Genomic DNA, 20080 nt, shown 5'->3' on the forward strand with positions numbered 1-20080 from the left:
TCCCATTAACCGTAGGTGTTATATACCAGGAAACCAAAGAATTATGGCACTCCTGACAGCCTGAAAGCATTTCCATTCTAATATTCAACCTAGATTTTAATTACTTGCTCTAAGTTCATGGGGGCACTCTTGTTTTTGGTAAATCAAGGCATGTTGTAACTTAATTGTGTCTGGGCACCATGAGCCTGCTCCCTAATGGTATAATGGTATAGGTTTCACTTTACTCACTTTTTTCTTTTATAGTTCACTTCCACCAAAAGTGGGTACTAAGAACTTTTTTATAAGGAGATCTGTAACTGTAGTCTTGGTGTGTGTATTTGTGTCCTTTAGGGAAATGTCATAGATGGTATGGGAAGACACAGGGAAACAAAGTGGCAAAGTGATTGCTAAAAATTAAGGAATGTGAAGTAGGTTACTGGTGGGTAGTACTATGAACTGGTAGTGGTGATGCTAATTACTACTGTACCTGTTCTCTTGGACTTCCGTGAAAAAATGTTTTTCTCAATACTATATCCTTTCCTAATTAATTTCTTTCTGTAGGGATGGTAAAAGAGCTTGATTTATTTTCAGTTTTCAAATTTTATTTCTGTTTTAGAAGTTCTTCCTTCTGGAATTCTGGTAATTAGTCAGGAAAAGCAAGGAATGACTTCATTTTTCGAAATGTTCTAGAATTAGGAATGTGTGGTGGTTGATTCTGAGATTAATGCTTTTCATACTTTTTAAATTGTTGGTCAGATACTCATTGATAGTGTAAAGGCTCAGATTTAAGGAAAAACTTGGTGGTGTGCTCACAATGTTGTTACATTGGGCTTTCCCCTGTCTCAGACTTAGAAGTTCCTATCCGGTTCCTGGACATCTTTTTGGCTTGCCTCCCCAGCAGTATACAAAATACTGGTGTAAGAGATGGAATGAATTGGAAATTGATGATTGCAGAGTATTTTATTTCACATTGTGTTTTATGGTTCAGTTGGTGAAATTTGCTCCTTAAATTGTGAGACTCATCTGAAATTAAGATGTTCTTGTCATTTTTTCCACTTTTGAAAAATTCGAAAATTTAAATAAAGTTAAAATTGATACTCTACCCATGGATTTGTTGGCTCCCCCCCCCCTTTTTTTTTTTTTGCTATCATTATTTAGGAATCTGTCTACATGACCTGGAATGTTTAGGAATTGTGGTTATTGGTGCTTTATATTTTGAACCAATTTTTTGAAAACTCCACTGTTTTTTTTTTTTTAATTTTTAATTAAAAAAATTTTAATTTTAGTGTAGTTAACATACAGTGTTACATTAGTTTAGTTGTACAATATAGTGATTGAATAGTTCCATGTATTACTCAGTGCTCATCAAGATGAGTGTACTCTTTATTCCTTTCACCTATTTCACCCATCCCCTCTGGTAACCATGTGTTCTCTATAAGAATTTGTATTTTGGTTTATCTTCCTTTTTTTTTCTTTCTTTTGTTTTATTCCACATATGAGTGAAATGATATGGCATTTGTCTTTCTCTGACTGGCTTATTTTGCTTAATGTTATACCCTTTACCTTCGTCCATGTCACTGTAAATGGCAAGATTTCATTCTTTTTGTGGCTGAATTGTATTCCATTGTATATGTTCTGTGTATGTGTACTACATCTTCTTTATTCATCAGTTGATGCACATTTGGTCTGATGCACATTTTGATGCTTCCATAGTTTGAATATTGTAAATAATGCTGCAGTCAACATAAGGGTGCATGTATCCCTTCAAATTGGTGTTTTTGTATTTTTTAGGTAAATATCCAGTGGTGTGATTAGTAGGTTGTAAGATAGTTCTATTTTTAATTTAAATTTAAGTAAAGTGTAATATAAGAAATGAAATGATACAGAATTATATAAAGTGAAAAGCAGACCTTCCCTCTTAGTGTGGGTGTGCTTGTCTGTTCACCATATCTTAATTATCATTTACCAGAGTTGTGTTTCTCTTCAGCTTTTTTATTTGCATTTATAAATAATGTTTTATTTTAAGTTAGAGAAATTGGGAGTACATTATATTTGTGATTTCTGTGTTCAGTTAGGATGTAATTGGACCTTTTCATGTCTGCATATACAGATTTACCTCATTCTTTCTAAGCACCCCATCATATTTATTAAGATAGGTGTATCATAATTAGAAGACATTGAAATTGCTAAATTGGAGGCATGTATATTTCAAATTTTGATGGTACCAAAATGTACCAATTTTGTCCTCCAAAATGCATTTTGATTTACCACTTACACATTGGCTAACACATAAAGGTGTTTGTTTCCTCATAGATTGGCTGGCTGGGTTGTTATTAATTGTAAAGTTTTATAAACCTGATAACAGGAAGGGGATGTCTTCTGAGTGTTCATTTGTTTGATCACTAGTGATATGGAGCTTCTTTTAAGTTAGTTTATTGGCTTTTAGCCCTTTGTTCTATGAATTGTGTGAGTTTTTTTGTCCGTGTAGATTTTGATAATAGAACATTTTTGTATTTTATGTAGGTTTTTGTGTTATATGTGCAGTCAAATGCTCTACCCCTGAGCTATACCCCATTTTTGTGTTATATATTGTACTTTCTCCCAGTCAGTTAAAAAGCGTATTTAATGCCTTTTGCCACAAAGTTATAATTTATTCCAATCTGCCAATTTTTTTTTGGTGTGGCCTTCAAGATACTCCTTTTAGTATTTCTACAGGTATGGTCTGTTCTTTTTTTTTTATTAAGGAGTGTTTAGGTTTTTAATCTAACTTAGTACACAGTATATTTTAGTATATTGATATATTTAAATCATCAGCCACTGTTTCTGCTAGTCACATATCATAAAGCAGTAATAATAGCTGATGCTTGTATAGCACTAACATTTGTAATATATGAATAATTGGTTTTTTAAACAGATTATCTCAGTTTGACATAACAGCCTCTTTAGGGCCTCTTCTAAATGCTGTGAATACTTTATTAAATCTTTCCTGGGTCGTATAGCCTGAAGGTTGGGAAGCTGAGAACCAGTTTCAGTTTTTGTCTTAAGCGTTATTCTCTAATATGTTAATTATGCTGTATTCACAGGGTGTTGTCAGTTTTGTGCCAGACTTGCAACTCCTGTTCTTTTGCACCTTTGGGAACCTTTCCTTTTTGCAGAAGGAAAAGATCACTTTGATTTGGCTGTCAGTAATGAATTAGAACAAAAATGATCCAGGAGAGAGCTTTTTGTGGAACTTTTCAGGCATTTGTTTAAAGTTCAGCCATCTGAAATTTTCATTCTTGTCAGTCAGGAATGGCTGAATATTGACAATTTCATATGATTTACTCTAAAATATTTCTGTTACTTGAGGATTTACCTTTCCAGTCAACCTGAGGCTGACATGGAATTAGAGAACGTAAATTAATGTCATTGGTCCAGTGTTGTCAAGAAAACACTATATGATTTATAATAGAGAGATGATTTTGAGAGGTCTAAAATTCCAAGCTTTATTTTTAAGCCCTCTTTGTCACTTTCTTTGACTTTTAAGAAGCTGTGACATAGGTTTTAAAATCCTTACAACATTTAATACAATTAAATTTTTCATCATTTGTTTGCTTGTTTGATTTTGCTGACTTAAGATTGCTAAGAAAATGCTCAGCTTGTGAAGTTGGAGGTAATGAGAAAACAAAGATTTTTTTTTAGAATTTCTTAAGATGGCTATATAATGTGAGATAACCGAAGTGCAGTAGAAAATGTTTTTCCCCTGGTGATTTTACATGTGAAGTTTTGTCTTTATTATAGATACCTGCCTTGTTCAGTAAGTTAATACGTGAGCTCACACAAACACATTACATAGAAAGTCTGACATCTGAGGCTAGTGTGTCATTTTACAAGGTTTTTAAAGTTTTCTTCTTGGGTTTAACATATTTGATTAAAAAACCTTTCTTTCTTTCTTTCTTTCTTTCTTTCTTTCTTTCTTTCTTTCTTTCTTTCTTTTGAATTGTGATGCTTTTTGTTTGAGATAAGAATTCGCACATTTTTGTTCTTGCAGCATAGGACTTTTCTCTCATTTTATGGCAGATTGTCAGGCTTTGTTAATACTTTAATAAATGTTGGGATAGAGGCCTTGAGAGAAAGTAGGTAAAGGTAATAAGAATACTTTGAGATAGGACACTCCCTTACCTTAAAATTTTTTAAATTCAGTATTTTAGGGGTGCCTATGTGTCTCAATTGGTTAAGCATCTGACTCTTGATTTCAGCTCAGGCCATGATCTCACAGTTTGTGAGTTTAAGCCCTATATCAAGCTCTGTTCTGACAGTGTGGAGCCTGCTCCAGATTCTCCCTCTCTCTTTGCCCCTCCCCCTTTCTTGCATGTGTGCACGTTCTCTCTCTCTCTCCCTCTCAAAGATAAATAAAAATGTAAAACAATTTAAAAAAATAAGCATATGACTTATACAAAAGATGCAAGATATGTGTAGTTTCCATTGTACCTTTATTTAAAACAATATTTTTTTAATGTTTATTTTTGGGAGAGATAGCAAGAGCCAGGGAGGGACAGAGAGACAGAGAGACAGACACAGAATCTGAAGCAGGCTCCAGGCTCTAGGCTCTGAGCTGTCAGCACAGAGCCCAGCGTGGGGCTTGATCCCATGAACAGTGAGATCATGACCTGAGCCGAAGTTGGACTGACTTAACGGAAGGTTAACTGACTGAGCCATCCAGGCACCCCTCCGTTGTACCTTTAAAAAATGTCTCCGTTTGATTCTTGGAACCAGTCTGAAAGTTTTACCTATTGGTAGTCTTTCTTAAAATACCAAGTCTCTTGTTAGTCTTAGTGCTTGGGAAGTGTTCTTAAATGTGCTTCTTAAAGAAGAGGTGAACATACTCATCTTTATTATGTGGGAAATGGATATTTTCCAAGACTTAAGAAACTCATTTGTTAAAAGTATCAGCAACATACACAGATGAGAAAATACTATTGTATAGGTAGATAAGTCACATTAGTGTGTTCTAGATGTTAAGCTTGTTTTTCTAAGGTACATATTCCATTTTTTCATAATAGATTATGATTGTAATGAGATAGCGGATACAGAGGAATAGTACTCAACAAATATATCTCAGTTATAAAACCAGCTGCTGTGATTAAATATTCAGTTTAATGGTTAATATTATTTAGAAATTTTCTTTATAATTCGGTGAAATTAATAAACATTCTTTATTTCTGGTGTTCATATTATCTTTATTTGGTTGTGACTTTGAAAGGGATAGTTGAATGTTATTATCTTGAATGAACAGTTGATTACGTTAGGATCCAGACTGAATTCCATTTAAGTAATAGTTTGGTAGTGTGCTAGAATTTGGAGACCATTTTGTAATAAGGTTTGACTTGGAGTTGTTTGGTAGCAAGAACCGTGAAATAGATTTTTGGAATTTGAGTCTTCATATTCTGTCCTCGACTACATGAAACTGGACTTTTTCAGCTTGAGTACTGTTGTGTGTTTAGGTCTGTCACAGGTGCTTTTTGATCTGCTTTTTTTTTTTTTTTTTTTTTTTAAAGATCTTCCTTGGATTTGAAGAAAGAGAATATTAAAACCAATGAGGGCCATCGCTTGAGAGTGTGATTTGCTCCCTTGGAATAGTTTGGAAATTTAAAGTCTGAATAAAGGGAATTTCTATGAGGTGCTTCTACTCCAATGATGTAGTCATAAATATAGTAGTCAACATCTGAGACATAGTATAGTAGGTCACAATAACAATGCTGGGTCAATAAAGTGATTTTTTTATTGTATGGAATACACTCTTCATTTTATAAAGAATGTGATTTGACCCACTGCACTCAGGTGGAGCCAAATTCATACTGTTTGATTCAAGCTTCAGGGACTTGGATTTAGTTGGCTTTATGTGAGTGAGTGGCTTTGTCTTTCAGCGGTAAACTTACTAATGAAGCTTACAGAGGTAGATGTTAAGTATGGAATGGAATCCAGCATTTTAATGTTCATGAGAGATAAAGCCTCAAGGCAGTTCAGAATGGTTTATTCTCTCTTTTGGAGGTAAACTCAAATAGGAAGCCAGATTCCTAGAAGATTGTGTTTTGGTGAAAACAGAATTAGAACAAGGGGATTAGGTAGATTAAAGACCTATTTTTGTCAGCAAACTTTTGAGGCACCCATTCACTAGATCACCAAGAGATACTCCAGTCTGCTTAGCTGAACTGCCTTTCCGAGATAGTACTTGGCATGTACACTTTCCCTCTGGTTCTTAGGGTTTTCTTGTAATCTGCAGCGTTTTTGGGAAAATGGTCATCACTTCCATTTGGGTCCAGTGGGCCATTAAAACAATTTTTTTTTTTTAAGTCATTTCACATATAATTTCACAGAAGTTAATAAAAGGATGCTGAAAATCAACATTAAGGATTTTAATGAGCATTTAAAAGATAGCAAATTCAACTTTTTTTTTTATGTTTATTTACTTGAGAGAGAGAGCACGAGAGAGCGCGCGGGGGAGAGGCAGAGAGAACTGGAGACACAGAATCTGAAGGAGTCTCCAGGCTCTGAGCAGTCAGCACAGAACCCGATGCAGGGCTTGAATTCAGGAGCGGTGAGATCATGCCCTGAGCTGAAATCAGACACTCATCCGACTGAGCCATCCACGCACCCCAGTAAATTCAGCTTTTTATTTCGTATTTTTTTGTTTTGATAATACATCTACCTAAAGTGAGAACAGGTCCCTATTGCTCATCAGCTCATGCATATAAACCCAGAATAAATTCATCTTACAGATACTAATGTCAAATTTAAAACACATCTAGTAAGTTCTGGTTTATCATTTCATTCTAGTTCATCTTATACTTGAATTATAATTATAATTATATAATTATAATTATCAGAATCCAATACTCTAAGAATATTTTGGAACTTTTAGTAGCTTCTAAAATTATTGAACAGACCATAGTCATTTTTGTGCTACAGTTATACCATTTTCATATTTAACCAATTGCATTGACTAATCCATTGAATTTTTTCATGTCTTCATCATCTGTTTCTTTCTAGTTATCTTTGCATGCACAGCTGTTTTGGCATTTGTCCATTTATGAATTGTATGGTGTACATTTTGGTGTGCAAACAAAAGATGAAAGAATATGGAATATGGTCACATGTCCTTTTAGAAAAACAGAATGGTCCCCAGTCTTGTCTCAGGATTTTGTATGATGAAGCCCAATTTGAATGATTAACTGGATGAGAATACTAAATTTCCTTTTTCTCCTTAGAAGTGTATTGTTTGGGAATATTCATCTAGGTTGTTGTCATCTAAGGGCTTCATATTGGGGAGATTCTGCTTGTAATTTCACATTCATCATTTGAATCTAGGGTGCTATCTGCATCAGTCCTGATTCCTCTGATAGTTATGAAAGTTCTTCCTCTGTAAATTTTGTCTTTACAGTTATGGGTGGAAAATTAAAAATTCTGAATTCTTAACTGTTCAGTGAAAACCAAAGGCAGACTGCAAGAATGGTGTCTCCAGTCTTTTTATACTTTATTCTTGAAAGACTATGCAGTAAAACTACAGGGTGATGCAGTAGTAACACTATATTTCACTGTTGTGTTCTTTCAGGTGATACCATCATTCTTTTCTTTAGACTTTTTTAAAGCACAATTGGAAATAATTGATGAATGATGGTGAAGTAGTAAAGTGTTTCAAGATCCAGAAGAAACAGGATCACTAGATTTCCCCAGAGAGGTTCCATTGGATACATACAATAATTGCAAGATAGAATGAGTTTTGTTTCACTCTAAAGAAAGTAAAATTTATTTTTTGGAGACCTATAAGAAAGGAAAAAAGTTGCGACGAAGTAGATTTGCTCATAAAAAATGTACAGGTAAAGTTAAGTCCACTGGAGCCTGATTGGTATATAGGTCTTCCTTTTTTCTGATCATGGTGCACTGTGAAGTTGATCATGAGGTTTTGACTTATTTACATTCCCAGTATTCCCCCACTTCAAGATTACTCTCAGATCACCTCAGTGAAGTTTCAGGCTTTCCAACAGTATTTGCATGTTTAATAGTTTGCATTTAACCCACATATGGGTGTTATCATTGGTAGGTTTTCTCTGCAGAGGCATCCTTAGTTCATATAATCAAGACTTTTGTGGGGGTACTTCTTGGTCATCTGTTCCTCCAGCCTCCCCCCTCCACCCCCTGATTTCCACGTATTGAAAACGGTATATCAAACAAGATGCTGTATCATAATAACTCTAATCCCTAATGGAAACTTCTCTAATGTGTTATGTTAACAAACTACTTGATAATTACAAATACAGAGCATATAAGGTGATTTTTGTTGTTGTTGTTGTTGTTGTTGCATAGGATGCTTGTAAGATACTTATGTACCCTGCTAGAGGTTCTAAATTTAGAATTTAAATATTTATTGTTCAGGTGAACCATTTGTGCATTTGATTCAGGTTCTTCAGCAAGGAATCTAAATATCATATCCTTGAAGGAATTTTAAAATTGGGTTTCTTTTTGAAAACAGCTCTTGATTTCAACATTAAAATTTTTTTTTTTAATGTTTTTATTTATTTTTGAGATAGAGTATGAGTGAGGGAGGGGCAGAGAGAGAGGGGGAGACACAGATTCCAAAGCAGCCTCCAGGCTCTGAGCTGTGAGCACAGAGCCTGACGCAGGGCTCGAACTCACAGACTGTGAGATCATGACCTGAGCTGAAGTCAGACGCCCAACCGACTGAGACACCCAGGCGCCCCTGATTTCAACATTTTAAAAATAGTTATCAGATTTGAAATACATCTTTAATAAGTTCTAGCTTATCCTTGTGTCTGATACTTGCATCACCACAACACAGTGCTTACAGATGAACAGTATTGACAGAAACTGAAAGAACTCTCTTTCACACTGTGTTAAACTGTCTTGTAAGAAGAATTCTTTAAAATACTTCTGTTTAGGAAACTCACACATTTGGAATTAGATTTCCAAGGAGCCAAATGGCCCAAAAAAGGGTTCATTTTTGTTTTTCAGTAGTAAAATTTAACTGTACATGACTCTTTTATTAAATTATTTGTAGCACACTAGTTTCAGTACAGTGACATTTTTGATTCTGGAGTTTCACGGGATTTCGCATTTAAAATAAGTCATTGTTTATAATGTTGAAATCTTTCAGAATGAAGGATTCTTCATTCAAAAAAGATAAGGACCTTTTTTCCCCCCTCTTCTTAGGTGTATTCAAGAGCAAATGACCAAGAACCATGTGGATGGTGGTTGGCTAAAGTTCGAATGATGAAAGGAGAGGTAAATAATGTTAACGCTTGCATTGTGACTAGTTTCTAGGGAAATAACCTCAACTCTTGGTTTCTGTAAATGCTACTTCAACTCTTAGTTTTGTTTCTAAATGCCTACTTTATAAATAGTTCATCATACGTTTAAAAAGTTCATCAGACCATTACTTTTTATTTGTTTTCTGAACTTGAAAACATCAAAGCTGCTCTCCAGGGGTGCACTTCAAACATGTGAGGACAACCAGGGTTCATGCTTGTAAGAACATATAATCTAGTTTTAAGGCAAATCAGATTGACGTAACTAAGCTGTACTTAGTATTTGTGCCACAAGGGGGAGGGTCTACTGGTTAAGCTGAGCAAGGCAATTAGAATTTCATTTAAAGCTCATTATTTTTGTTCAGATGGGATTTTAAAAGTATTTTGATGTCTTTTAGTTTTATGTCATTGAATATGCTGCTTGTGATGCCACTTACAATGAAATAGTCACATTTGAACGACTTCGGCCTGTCAATCAAAATAAAACTGTCAAAAAAAATACCTTCTTTAAATGCACAGTGGATGTTCCTGAGGATTTGAGAGAGGCGTGAGTAGTTTTGTTTACTACTGAATTGCTTTGTGAATTAAGAGGATTTTTTAGTGCTACAAAAATCTTTTTTTCCCAAATACCCAATCAGAAACTTGATAGAAAATCTTTTTAATAAACAAAAGTTTTAATGGGTAGTGTTGAAATGAAAAACTTAGTTTGTGTTATAATTGCCTTCTGAATTTAATCTGTTATTTAAGTCTTAAATATGAATTCCTCTCTAGGTGTGCTAATGAAAATGCACATAAAGATTTTAAGAAAGCAGTAGGAGCATGCAGAATTTTTTACCATCCAGAAACCACACAGCTAATGATACTGGTAAGATAATTCCATATTTTAAGGTAGTCAATGGATATTTTCCGGATTTTATAATTAAGTATTTCAAAAGATAAAAGCTAACTTGGTACAATAGTGAATTTATTAATCCATGTGGGAGAAAAATTTTTACAGCTATAAAATGTTAAATTCTTTTGTGGAATTAGGAGGAAAAAATACGACATTCTTAACATGAAATTATTAACGTGTGGGATCCTGGATCCTTCTGTCTCCACCAATCATAATTTGAATAGCAGAACTAAATAATATGGGAATTCAGAAAAGAGTAAGATTACTCGTGGAAGAGGGTATGGTGGGTGAGGAGAGAAGTGTAGTAGTTGAGAATCAAGGAAGGCTCTATGTGGAAGCCCTTTGTATTATCTTGAAAAATAAGATTTTTTGAGTGATTAATTTGTTTGTTAATAGTCTGCCAGTGAAGCAACTGTGAAGAGAGTAAACATTTTAAGTGACATGCATTTGCGAAGTATTCGTACGAAGTTGATGCTTATGTCCAGAAATGAAGAGGCCACTAAGCATTTAGAAGTAAGTGGGTTTACTTAAAAGATTTTTTGTGTGTCCCACTTAGTTTCATAAGTATATTATTCATAAGTATATTGAGTTCCCTGGCTCAAACTACTTGACTGTTAGGTAAGGCAACTTGGGACCTGTTCTGTGGCTAATACCAGGAGTCATTGTGTCTATAGAACAATTGTTTTTTGTTACTTTCCCCAAATATAGCCTTCTGTTTGCTAAATGCCTGTTGAGTTTTTTGTTACGACTGAGGTAACAGGTGCTAAAAGAACTTAGAAACACATTAGGGATGTCCAGTAGTAAACTGTATTGCTAGTTTTTCTTTATTCTGTCCTTACCGTTTTTTAGTGCCCTGTCAGCTGTCAGTCATAACACACTTCCATTAGTAAGTAGTTCAGTTTAATATCTCTTACGTAAGAGGAGAGGAGGACACATAGCACGTAGTTTTTAAAAAGAGCCTGTTGTTGGCTTTTCTATCCCATCCTAAGGTACTCCTCTCTTTTCTCCTACTCTTCACTGGCCCACTGTTAGGAGAACCCAACATACATTCAAATCTTTTAGAAATTGACGTTTGTTTAGGACGAATTTGTGCATACCCTTATTAATTTAAAAGTTCCAAATAAGGGATATGTGACTGTGTTGTGAAAAATGAATCCTCTGAATTGGGGAACTAGTTGTATCAGTAATTCCAGAACATTGTTTTAGAATTACTATTTTCTGTGATCATGACTAAATAGGCTGATCAAACTCTTTTTCCCCCTATTACATGATGCCAAATGAGTATCCTTTATATATTTTTTCTTAGTTCTTTTTTTAATTATGGTAAGATCCAACATAAAATTTACCATCTTAGCCATTTTTATTTTTCTTTTAGTTTATTTATTTTGAGAGAGAGCCTGAGTGGAGGAGGGGCAGCAACAGAGGGAGAGAGAGAATCCCTAGGAGCTTGAACCCACAAACCATGAGATCATGACCTGAGCTGAAATCAAGAGTTAGATGCTCAACCAACTGACTGAGCCACCCAGGCACCCCTCATTTTAACCATTTTTAAGTGTGCAGTTCAGGAGTGTGAAATATGTTCACATTGTTAATCAACCAGTTTCCAGAACTTTTCATTTTGCAGAACTGAAACTATACCTGTTAAACAACTTCCGTATCCCCTTCCTCCCAACCTCAGACAACCACCATTCTACTTTTTGTTGCTATAAATTTAACTACTCTAGAAACCATGTAACTGGAATCATACAGTATTAGTTTTTTTGTTAACTGGCTCATGTCATTTAGCACAATGTTCTCAGTCCACATTGTAGCGTGTGTTAGAATTTCCTTCTTTTTTTTTTTTCTTTTTTTTCTTTGAGAGACTGAGAGAGAGAAAGCACGAGCAGGGGAGGGGCAGAGAGAGGGAGACAGAGAATCTGAAGCAGGCTCCAGGCTCTGAGCTGTCAGCACAGAGCCTGATGTGGGGCTTGAACTTACAAATTGTGAGATCATGACCTTAGCCGAAGTTGGGACGCTTAACCGACTGAACCACCCAGGCACTCCTAGAATTTCCATTTGAAGACTGAATCATTTTGTATGCGTATATCATTTTGTTTATCTGTTCATTCAGTTGACATTTGGTTTACTTCTACTTCTTGACTGTTATGAGTAATGCTGCAAACCGATGTGTAAAAAACTTTATTTTTAATCTTTTGTAATAAGTTCTGACATACCTCTTTTACTAGTGCACAAAACAACTTGCGGCAGCTTTTCATGAGGAATTTGTTGTGAGAGAAGATCTAATGGGCCTGGCAATAGGAACACATGGTAGTAACATACAGCAAGCTAGGAAGGTTCCTGGAGTTACAGCTATTGAGCTAGATGAAGATACTGGCACATTCAGAATCTATGGAGAGGTAAGCTATCGTCTGACCCCACCTTGGGTAACTTAGAGCATAACTATTGTTTGATTGTATTTTCTCTGGAATTTTAGTTTCCCAGTGATAAAATACTTAAAAATCAGTCAGCCCAAGTAATCATTACATGCATGGAGGTGGGTTAAAGAGGATATTGTATTATATGGGGCAACGAGAGATTTACTGAGTATTTAATATGTACTGTTTTCTGAAGTTTCTTAACCCAACTGCTTCTGATTTTAACTCCCGATTTATGTGCATTATAAATAATGCACTTTGTTTTGAGGGCCTACATGTCAGGCGCTGGTATTTATAAATAGCATGTAGTAGAGGAGCCTTTTTCTTTTTCTTTTTCTTTTTCTTTTTCTTTTTCTTTTTTCTTTTTTAAATTTTTTTAGCGTTTATTTTTGGGAGAGAGTGCAAACGAGGGAGGGGCAGAGAGAGAGGGAGAGACAGAATCTGAAGCAGGCTCCAGGCTCTGAGCTGTCCGCACAGAGCCCGATGCAGTGCTTGAACCCACAAACTGCAAGATCATGACCTGAGCCCAAGTCAGATGCTTAACTGAGCCACCCAGGTGCCCCAGGAATTTTAATGATCATAATCAGTAGGTGCTTTTTAAAAAATATGTCTGCACAAAAATATCTTTTTAAATAATTTCTTATGTTGAGAATGAAAAAACTGCACAGACAATATAGACAGTGTGAACAATTTGGTTATTTTAAACTTCATTTATTATGAGAGTGCATGAGTGTGAGACGGGTGGGGGAGCAGAGAGAGAGGTTGAGAGAATCCCTGGCAGTCTCTGTGCTATCAGTGCAGAGCCTAGTAATGGGCTCGATCTCACGAAGTATGAGATGATGACCTGAGGTGAAATCAGGAGTTGGATGCTTAACCCACTGAGCCACCCAGGTGCTGCCCCATGAACAATTTGTTTTTAGCATTCACCTGAAGAAATAACATGCGAGTGTAGAACAAATACATTTAGGATAAGGCTAAAATTTGGCTAACATAAGTAAGTTTAACTCTTGCTGTTTTATTAGGAGTTTAAAAGGGCTTAGAAGAGATTTTTTTTTTTAAAAGAGATGTTCTAATAGTATACTTTTTCCTAGACTTTTTATAATTCTTTTTTTTTCTTAAGTACTTCATGAATTTCTTGACTTAAAATGTCACATTGATGGGCTGAGCAGAACCTTGTACTAGAGCATAATAATTCAGAACTTCTCATTTCTTTGTTTTTATTTTGGGTTGGGGTTTTCTTTAGGATTCTTTTTTATGTTTTATTTTTTCCTCGTTCTGCAGAGTGCTGATGCTGTAAAAAAGGCTAGAGGTTTCTTGGAATTTGTGGAGGATTTTATTCAGGTTCCTAGGAATCTTGTTGGTAGGTACTTCTAACTATTAAATAAGTTAAATGTTAGTAATTATATTCAGTGATTTAATGGAGATTTAATGTTTCTGATAACCATATTTTATAGTTACGGGAACATCTGATAGGGGTACTTTTCATTTTTTAGTAACATTGTGTGTGTCTTGTATCTCATTATCCTATTAAAAAAGTAAAGGAGTTTTCTTCTGTACAGAGTGACTCACTGATAAGATCCATGATTTTTATAACAGTTTGTCATTAAGTTTTTTAAAAGCCGTTTCATCCCTTGGGCTTTATCTTCTTATTCACTTAATGTCTTTTTATCCTTCATATGTCCATCAAAGTTGTCATCGTAATTTTTGAGAAGGTGTTTGTGATATTTCTTTTGTTTAGTGCAGAAGAAAAAGTAAGAGTGGACTAACAGTAGGGTAATAAACTTCTACACAGTAGGCCCTGAATAAATAATAATTGGTTGTTGCAAAGGCATAGAATAAGGTAAGAAGTCATGGGCAGGAGAAAAGGATGGTGATTGTGATAGGAGGGGAGTTTTCACTACTAAGTTTCTGACACCATTAATGAAAATTATTGTACCCATGGCTTATTAAGATAGTGACAAAACTTTGAGATTCCTCCCTCGCCCCCAAATTTTGAGTTTGAAGCTGTAAAAGAGCTTTATAGTTTGGGATGAGTTGTTTAATAGCTTTGGTATTAAATCCTCTACATCTGTGCTAACTGTCCTTTTTAAATGCTATTTAGGACAAATGGGGAAATTTTTGTCCTGTATTAAATAGTGATTATCCTAAACGTTTAATACAAAAATAAGCATTCACAGAAAGCAGAGATGTTTAGAGGAGGGGCTTGAGTTTTTGTCCACTGTTGTGGTTTCTTGACGTTACTGAAACAGAGCCCCTTGGGCTTCATTTATATTTAATTAGGCTTTTTATGCTTTTAGGAAATGATATCTTGCTATAGGTGTTCTATTTTTCAAATACTGTTAAAAAAAAAAAATAGCTGGAGAAAATATTTAAAAAGATGTTTGTTTTGACCAGTAACAAGTTAATATACCCTGGGACAAAAGTCTACAGCACAATAACTTGGGCAGTTTTCTTTGTTTTCAACTATCTGTTTGCTTCTAGCTCTGCCTAAGCATTTGGATAGGTATGACATACTGCTGATTAAGTTAATTCCATTTTATTTGTTTTTATTCACTGTAGATTGAACTGAAAAGACGAGTTTAGATGTCAAAATTGAGTCTAAGCTTGAAGGGTTTTGTATAATTCTAATAAACAATACACAAAATATAATCAGATGTTTATTGTCAAATGAAATCACCTTCAAAAAGCTGCTTTTGAAAATGATTCCGTTTTGTTTAAATCACAATTATTGACATCCATCAGCACTAACATTGTGGTTGCTGCTTCACAGAACATAATTTAACTTTGGTTTCTTCACTTGTAAAAATGATTTGGCTATGAGTGTGTGCATGGGAATCAGGGTTTTTTCCAACCCAACAAGTATGTAGAAGATAGCCTTGGTCTTCTAGAATTTGTGGTAGTGTTAATTTTGAGTAAAAATTCCTGATATTTCAGAAATAACGAAATTGGATATATTTGTAGTTCTCTGGTTCTTTTGTTTATTCATTTATCTGTGCAATGATATGAGTATGTGTCATGTCTCTTTTTACTCTGTCTTGGTTGGCTTTGGTGATTTGGATTATTTGGGACTCTTCAGAAAATATATATTAGCAGCAACTGTTACATTAGTGAACTGTTACATTAGTGAAATACTCAGATAGTGTAAAGATTTCTTGGTTGTTGTGTATAATAATGCTACGTTTTGCTTCAAAATGTTTTATGGGTGAAGCAGTCTTTTGAAAAATAGTAAATTCTTAGTCAAAGTGAAAAAGAAAAAGTGGACTGAGGAGTAGAAGGGAATGAGGACTTCTTGGTGGGTAAGTTCAAGAGAATTTCCTTATACATTCAGGTTCCAAGAATTCTAGACCCTGATCATTCCCACCCCTCCTAAGTCAAAAAGAAAAATACTATGTGGTCATTGATTTAAAGTGAATTGAAACCTTTCGCCTCCTGGAAGCCTTCCTTAATCACTTCTTTACTCTGTCCCTTCAGCATTTATGCTCAGTGCTCAATTTATACTACAGGTCTGCTTCAGTTTGTCAATATGCTTTGGAATTTAAACTATGGAAATGATCAGTTAAAATATTGACGGTCTCTGGTGGGACTAAATAAAACTTGCAGGTAGGTCCCTGCCACAGACCCCAGAAGGGTGATGGATGTACACTCACCAGTGGTATAGTTCATAGAAGGAAGGGGCAATGAATGATTCTGGGGGAGGGATTATGATATATCAATCTGATTTTTGTTTTTTCGAAAAGACATTTGCTTATTTTTAGCAGGGTCAAGGATGGAGTTGCTGCTTGAGCTTCACTGTGTTAACAATGAAGGTTGCTTTTATATACTGCTGCTAGGGCTGCTCAGAGAAGATCTACATCATGTGAATCCCTTGTCCTACTGTATTTTTTTCTTTTTTACCTGTTCAGTTGCTGCTGCTTTTAAATTTAGGGTTATTAATGGGGAAGGAGGGTTGAGAATAGGGATAGAAAAATCCTGTAATGGTGTCTTTGCTGTATTGACCCACTTGCTGTTGTTCCCATTTATTCTTTAATGGAAACTTCTCAAGCATGCAATAGGAAAATTTTCTATTTTAACTCTTTTCAACCAAAATGAATTTATTGTAGAAATAGATTGCTTGATTTAGTTAAAAAAAAAAAAAAAAAAACTGGGGGGATTTGGACTTAGTAACTTTTATAAGGAGTGTACACATCTGTTTCATACAGGGAAGGTTACCTGAATATTTACTACTGTTACCAGGTAACACTGTCCAGTATTGCTTTGGTATTTTGACTTTGCTGTCTTTGTAACTAGCAATTTCCTAAGGGGAAGAGAATCTTCCTTCCCCCCTTTTAGTTTCTGTTTTCGTTATTGGATACTCAATAACTTCTGTTTGACACATTACATGTTAAGTGTGGAGAAGGTAAATAATTTGGAATTTGTGTCTGTATACAGTATTTCATACCTAGGAAGATAGCATACCATGTACATGCTATGTGTATTTGTATAGCTGTGAAATACTTAAAAACTTGGTGAAAAATGTTACAGACATTTCATTGAAGAGAATATTCATTTTAAAAATATGTTCAAATTATAGGCGTGTTTTGGATGAGTAGCAACTTGAATATGAAAGCAAGATTGAATTTGTTAAAAATAATATATAATAAACAAATTGTTATGATTAATGCCAAAATAAAAGTGTTTGTTTTGCCTTTATTTGTATATCTAAGCTTTTGGAATGGGCTGCATTGATATTTTAAAAATACTGAAAAATGACATAGAACATGTTTAGTCTTTGAAAATATCTTAACATGTGAGCACTATTGTCAATCCTAGCTAACTATAGCCTTAAGAATTCTAAAGAGAAGGGAAGTTTCAGACCAAGGATAAAAATTTCTCAGTAGTTTTCAGGATGAATATATTGAGATTAAGAAGATGGAACTATGCTTGGTTTTTAAAAATTTGATAGCAAGTCAAATTATTTGGGAGATAGTGTTGGAAGGATAGCAGTACTGATTTTTAACTTATTGCTATCTTTTTTCTCTTATTAAAGGAAAAGTAATTGGAAAAAATGGCAAAGTTATTCAGGAAATAGTGGACAAATCTGGTGTGGTTCGGGTGAGAATTGAAGGAGACAATGAAAATAAACTACCTAGAGAAGATGTAAGTATTCAAAATGTAATTTGGTTTGAGCTTTGCCTGTTTTTCTTTTTCTTTCTTTCTTTCTTTCTTTCTTTCTTTCTTTCTTTCTTTCTTTCTTTCTTTCTTTCTTTCTTTCCTTTTCTTTTCTTTTCTTTTCTTTTCTTTTCTTTTCTTTTCTTTTCTTCTCTTTTCTTCTCTTTTCTTCTCTTCTCTTTTCTTCTCTTCTCTTTTCTTCTCTTCTCTTTTCTTTCTTTTCTTTCTCCCTCCCTCCCTCCCTCCCCCCCCTTCTTTCCTTTCTTCTTTCTTTCACCATGTTCTGTTCTTGGCTGACTTACAATGTTATTTTATATTTTGGAAATCATTTTGGTGAGTTGTATGTAGTGAAGTACTTCCACTCTGATAACAGTGGGTTTTTTTCTTTTAAAAAATTTTTGTCCCTTACTGTATTGCTTTACATACTTAGAAAATAAGTCATCTTTCAACGTGGGCTTTGGGATCTCATTTGGTTTCTTAGTACTTCAGTAAAAAACCCCATTTTTGATAAAAAGACTTCAATTTGATAATTTCAACAGTTATTTTTTGTACTTAACAAGAGGATAGAGCTGTAAAATTTGATACTCTGACAAAAGTTTGTTTTAAAGGAATTCTTAGTAAATAACTGTGTACTTGACCCTTTTTGGAATCTGAAAGCCCTGATTATTTCTTAATTGAAATCTTTAAGGTTTTATGTTGCTATTCTTTTCAAAAAAAATTTTTTTTATTTTTTAATGTTTATTTTTGAGACAGAGACAGAGTATGAGTGGGGGAGGGGCAGAGAGAGAGAGGGAGAAACAGACTCTGAAGCAGGCTTCAGGCTCTGAGCTGTTAGCAAAGAGCCTGACATGGGGCTCAAATCCACGAACCCTGAGATCATGACCTGAGCTGAAGTCAGATGCTCAATCAGTTGAGCCACCCAGGTGCCCCTGTGTTGCTATTCTGACAACAACTTTCTGAAATTCCTTGTTCAGTCCCTTCTCACATGTTAATGTTTTGTCTATACTGCACTTCCTTACTCCTCATCCATCCCTTTAAGGATCTCTTAACTGGGTGGCTCCAGTGTCTTAAACTTTGTATGCTTGTGAATATAAGGTAAGCATTTTCTTCCAAATTATCTCCTAGAAAGCAGCTTTAGTTTTGCAGAATAGATTATTGCTTGAAGAGCTTGTTAGCCTGTTGGGAAAAACCACCTCTTTAAAAAAACAAAAACAACTGTAGTCAAAGGAGTCCTCATGTGTTGGATGTTGTAAAGATGCCTACTGAAGAGCCATTTCCTTTATTCCCTTTAATTAGAATGTAGAGGCAAAAAAAAAAAAAAAAAAGGAAAAACACATGACTTAGAGAAATGAGTAGTTGGCGGCTCAAATTGGTTTCATGCCTACACTGCTTCCAAAGTTGCTTTAAATTTCAAGTAAATTTTACTTTTTAAGCAACCCTACCTCCCATTGCCTTTGAGAGGGGGATTAAAATCAAGGTGTCATAGTATTGGAATTTGCGCTTTTCCCCTTTATATTTAATGTATAAAATAATCCATTTGGCATACAACCACTGCCTAAAAATTGGTTTGACTATCAAGATGTGTATTGGTTAGGGCCATTATAGGAATCCAGTGTAAATTTCTTAGTTTTATCTACTTACTTATCTGTTCTTCTCTTAGCTTGACTTACCTCTAGTTGCTTTCTAGTATTTAACATTTTCTTGTGGGGCACCTGACTAGCTCAGTCGATATACATCAAGCAACTCTTATTCTCGGGGTCAAGAGTCCAAGCCGCATGTTGGGTGTGGAGCCTACTTAAAAAAAAAAAAAAAAAAAAAGAAAGAAAAATCTTGTTGCAGGCTGACTCTTTTAGGTCTTTCTTCATAAATAAGAACTTCACCGTACTACATATTATTTGTAGTTTTGGTCAGTGTCACCCCTATTTCTGTGCCAGGGTTAAGAAACTTATATGCTTACAGAAACCAAGCAGATTATTAAATGATGAAGCAGGTTGGGTTATACAAGACCAGGGATAGGGGAGTACACGGTCCATTTCTATAAAAGAAACAGATGCTGCTTAGCTTTTATCTGGTTGCCATGTGGGAATGTATGTGTTATGTGTTGCTATATCTTTGGTATTAAGAGAAGCTAGAAACCTATAATAATGTGTAAAATTTAAAAATTTTCAAAACATTGCATTTTAAATCAAATCTGAAGGTTGGCATTCACTTATTTGGGGCTACCATTTCATAAGCTAAATCCTGTGGCCAACTCTGTTTATAGCTTGTTTACTCTGAAGTCCTTGGTGACCCACCTTTAGCCTGAGAGGGTCTTTTTCTATCTCTACCATAGCAATTATTATCTA

General features: G+C 34.8%; 1 protein-coding gene across 6 annotated transcripts in view; it reads left to right on the forward strand.

Moving 5' to 3' along the window:
• FXR1 (FMR1 autosomal homolog 1) overlaps positions 1 to 20080 on the forward strand; it is a 67415-nt gene that overhangs the window by 23707 nt on the left and 23628 nt on the right. For 5 of the 6 annotated variants that reach the window (XM_058730592.1, XM_058730594.1, XM_058730593.1 and 2 more), the window contains exons 4-10: positions 9187 to 9258; positions 9680 to 9828; positions 10053 to 10146; positions 10570 to 10686; positions 12399 to 12569; positions 13869 to 13947; positions 17614 to 17723. In XM_058730592.1, coding sequence (XP_058586575.1) covers positions 9187 to 9258; positions 9680 to 9828; positions 10053 to 10146; positions 10570 to 10686; positions 12399 to 12569; positions 13869 to 13947; positions 17614 to 17723 — 792 coding nt within the window. Of the gene's footprint in view, positions 1 to 7807; positions 7813 to 9184; positions 9259 to 9679; positions 9829 to 10052; positions 10147 to 10569; positions 10687 to 12398; positions 12570 to 13868; positions 13948 to 17613; positions 17724 to 20080 lie in introns of those variants that run through there. The other variant, XM_058730597.1, reaches the window with a different exon arrangement.

The sequence above is a fragment of the Neofelis nebulosa genome, chromosome 5, assembly GCF_028018385.1.
Source record: "Neofelis nebulosa isolate mNeoNeb1 chromosome 5, mNeoNeb1.pri, whole genome shotgun sequence".
Lineage (NCBI taxonomy): Eukaryota > Metazoa > Chordata > Mammalia > Carnivora > Felidae > Neofelis > Neofelis nebulosa.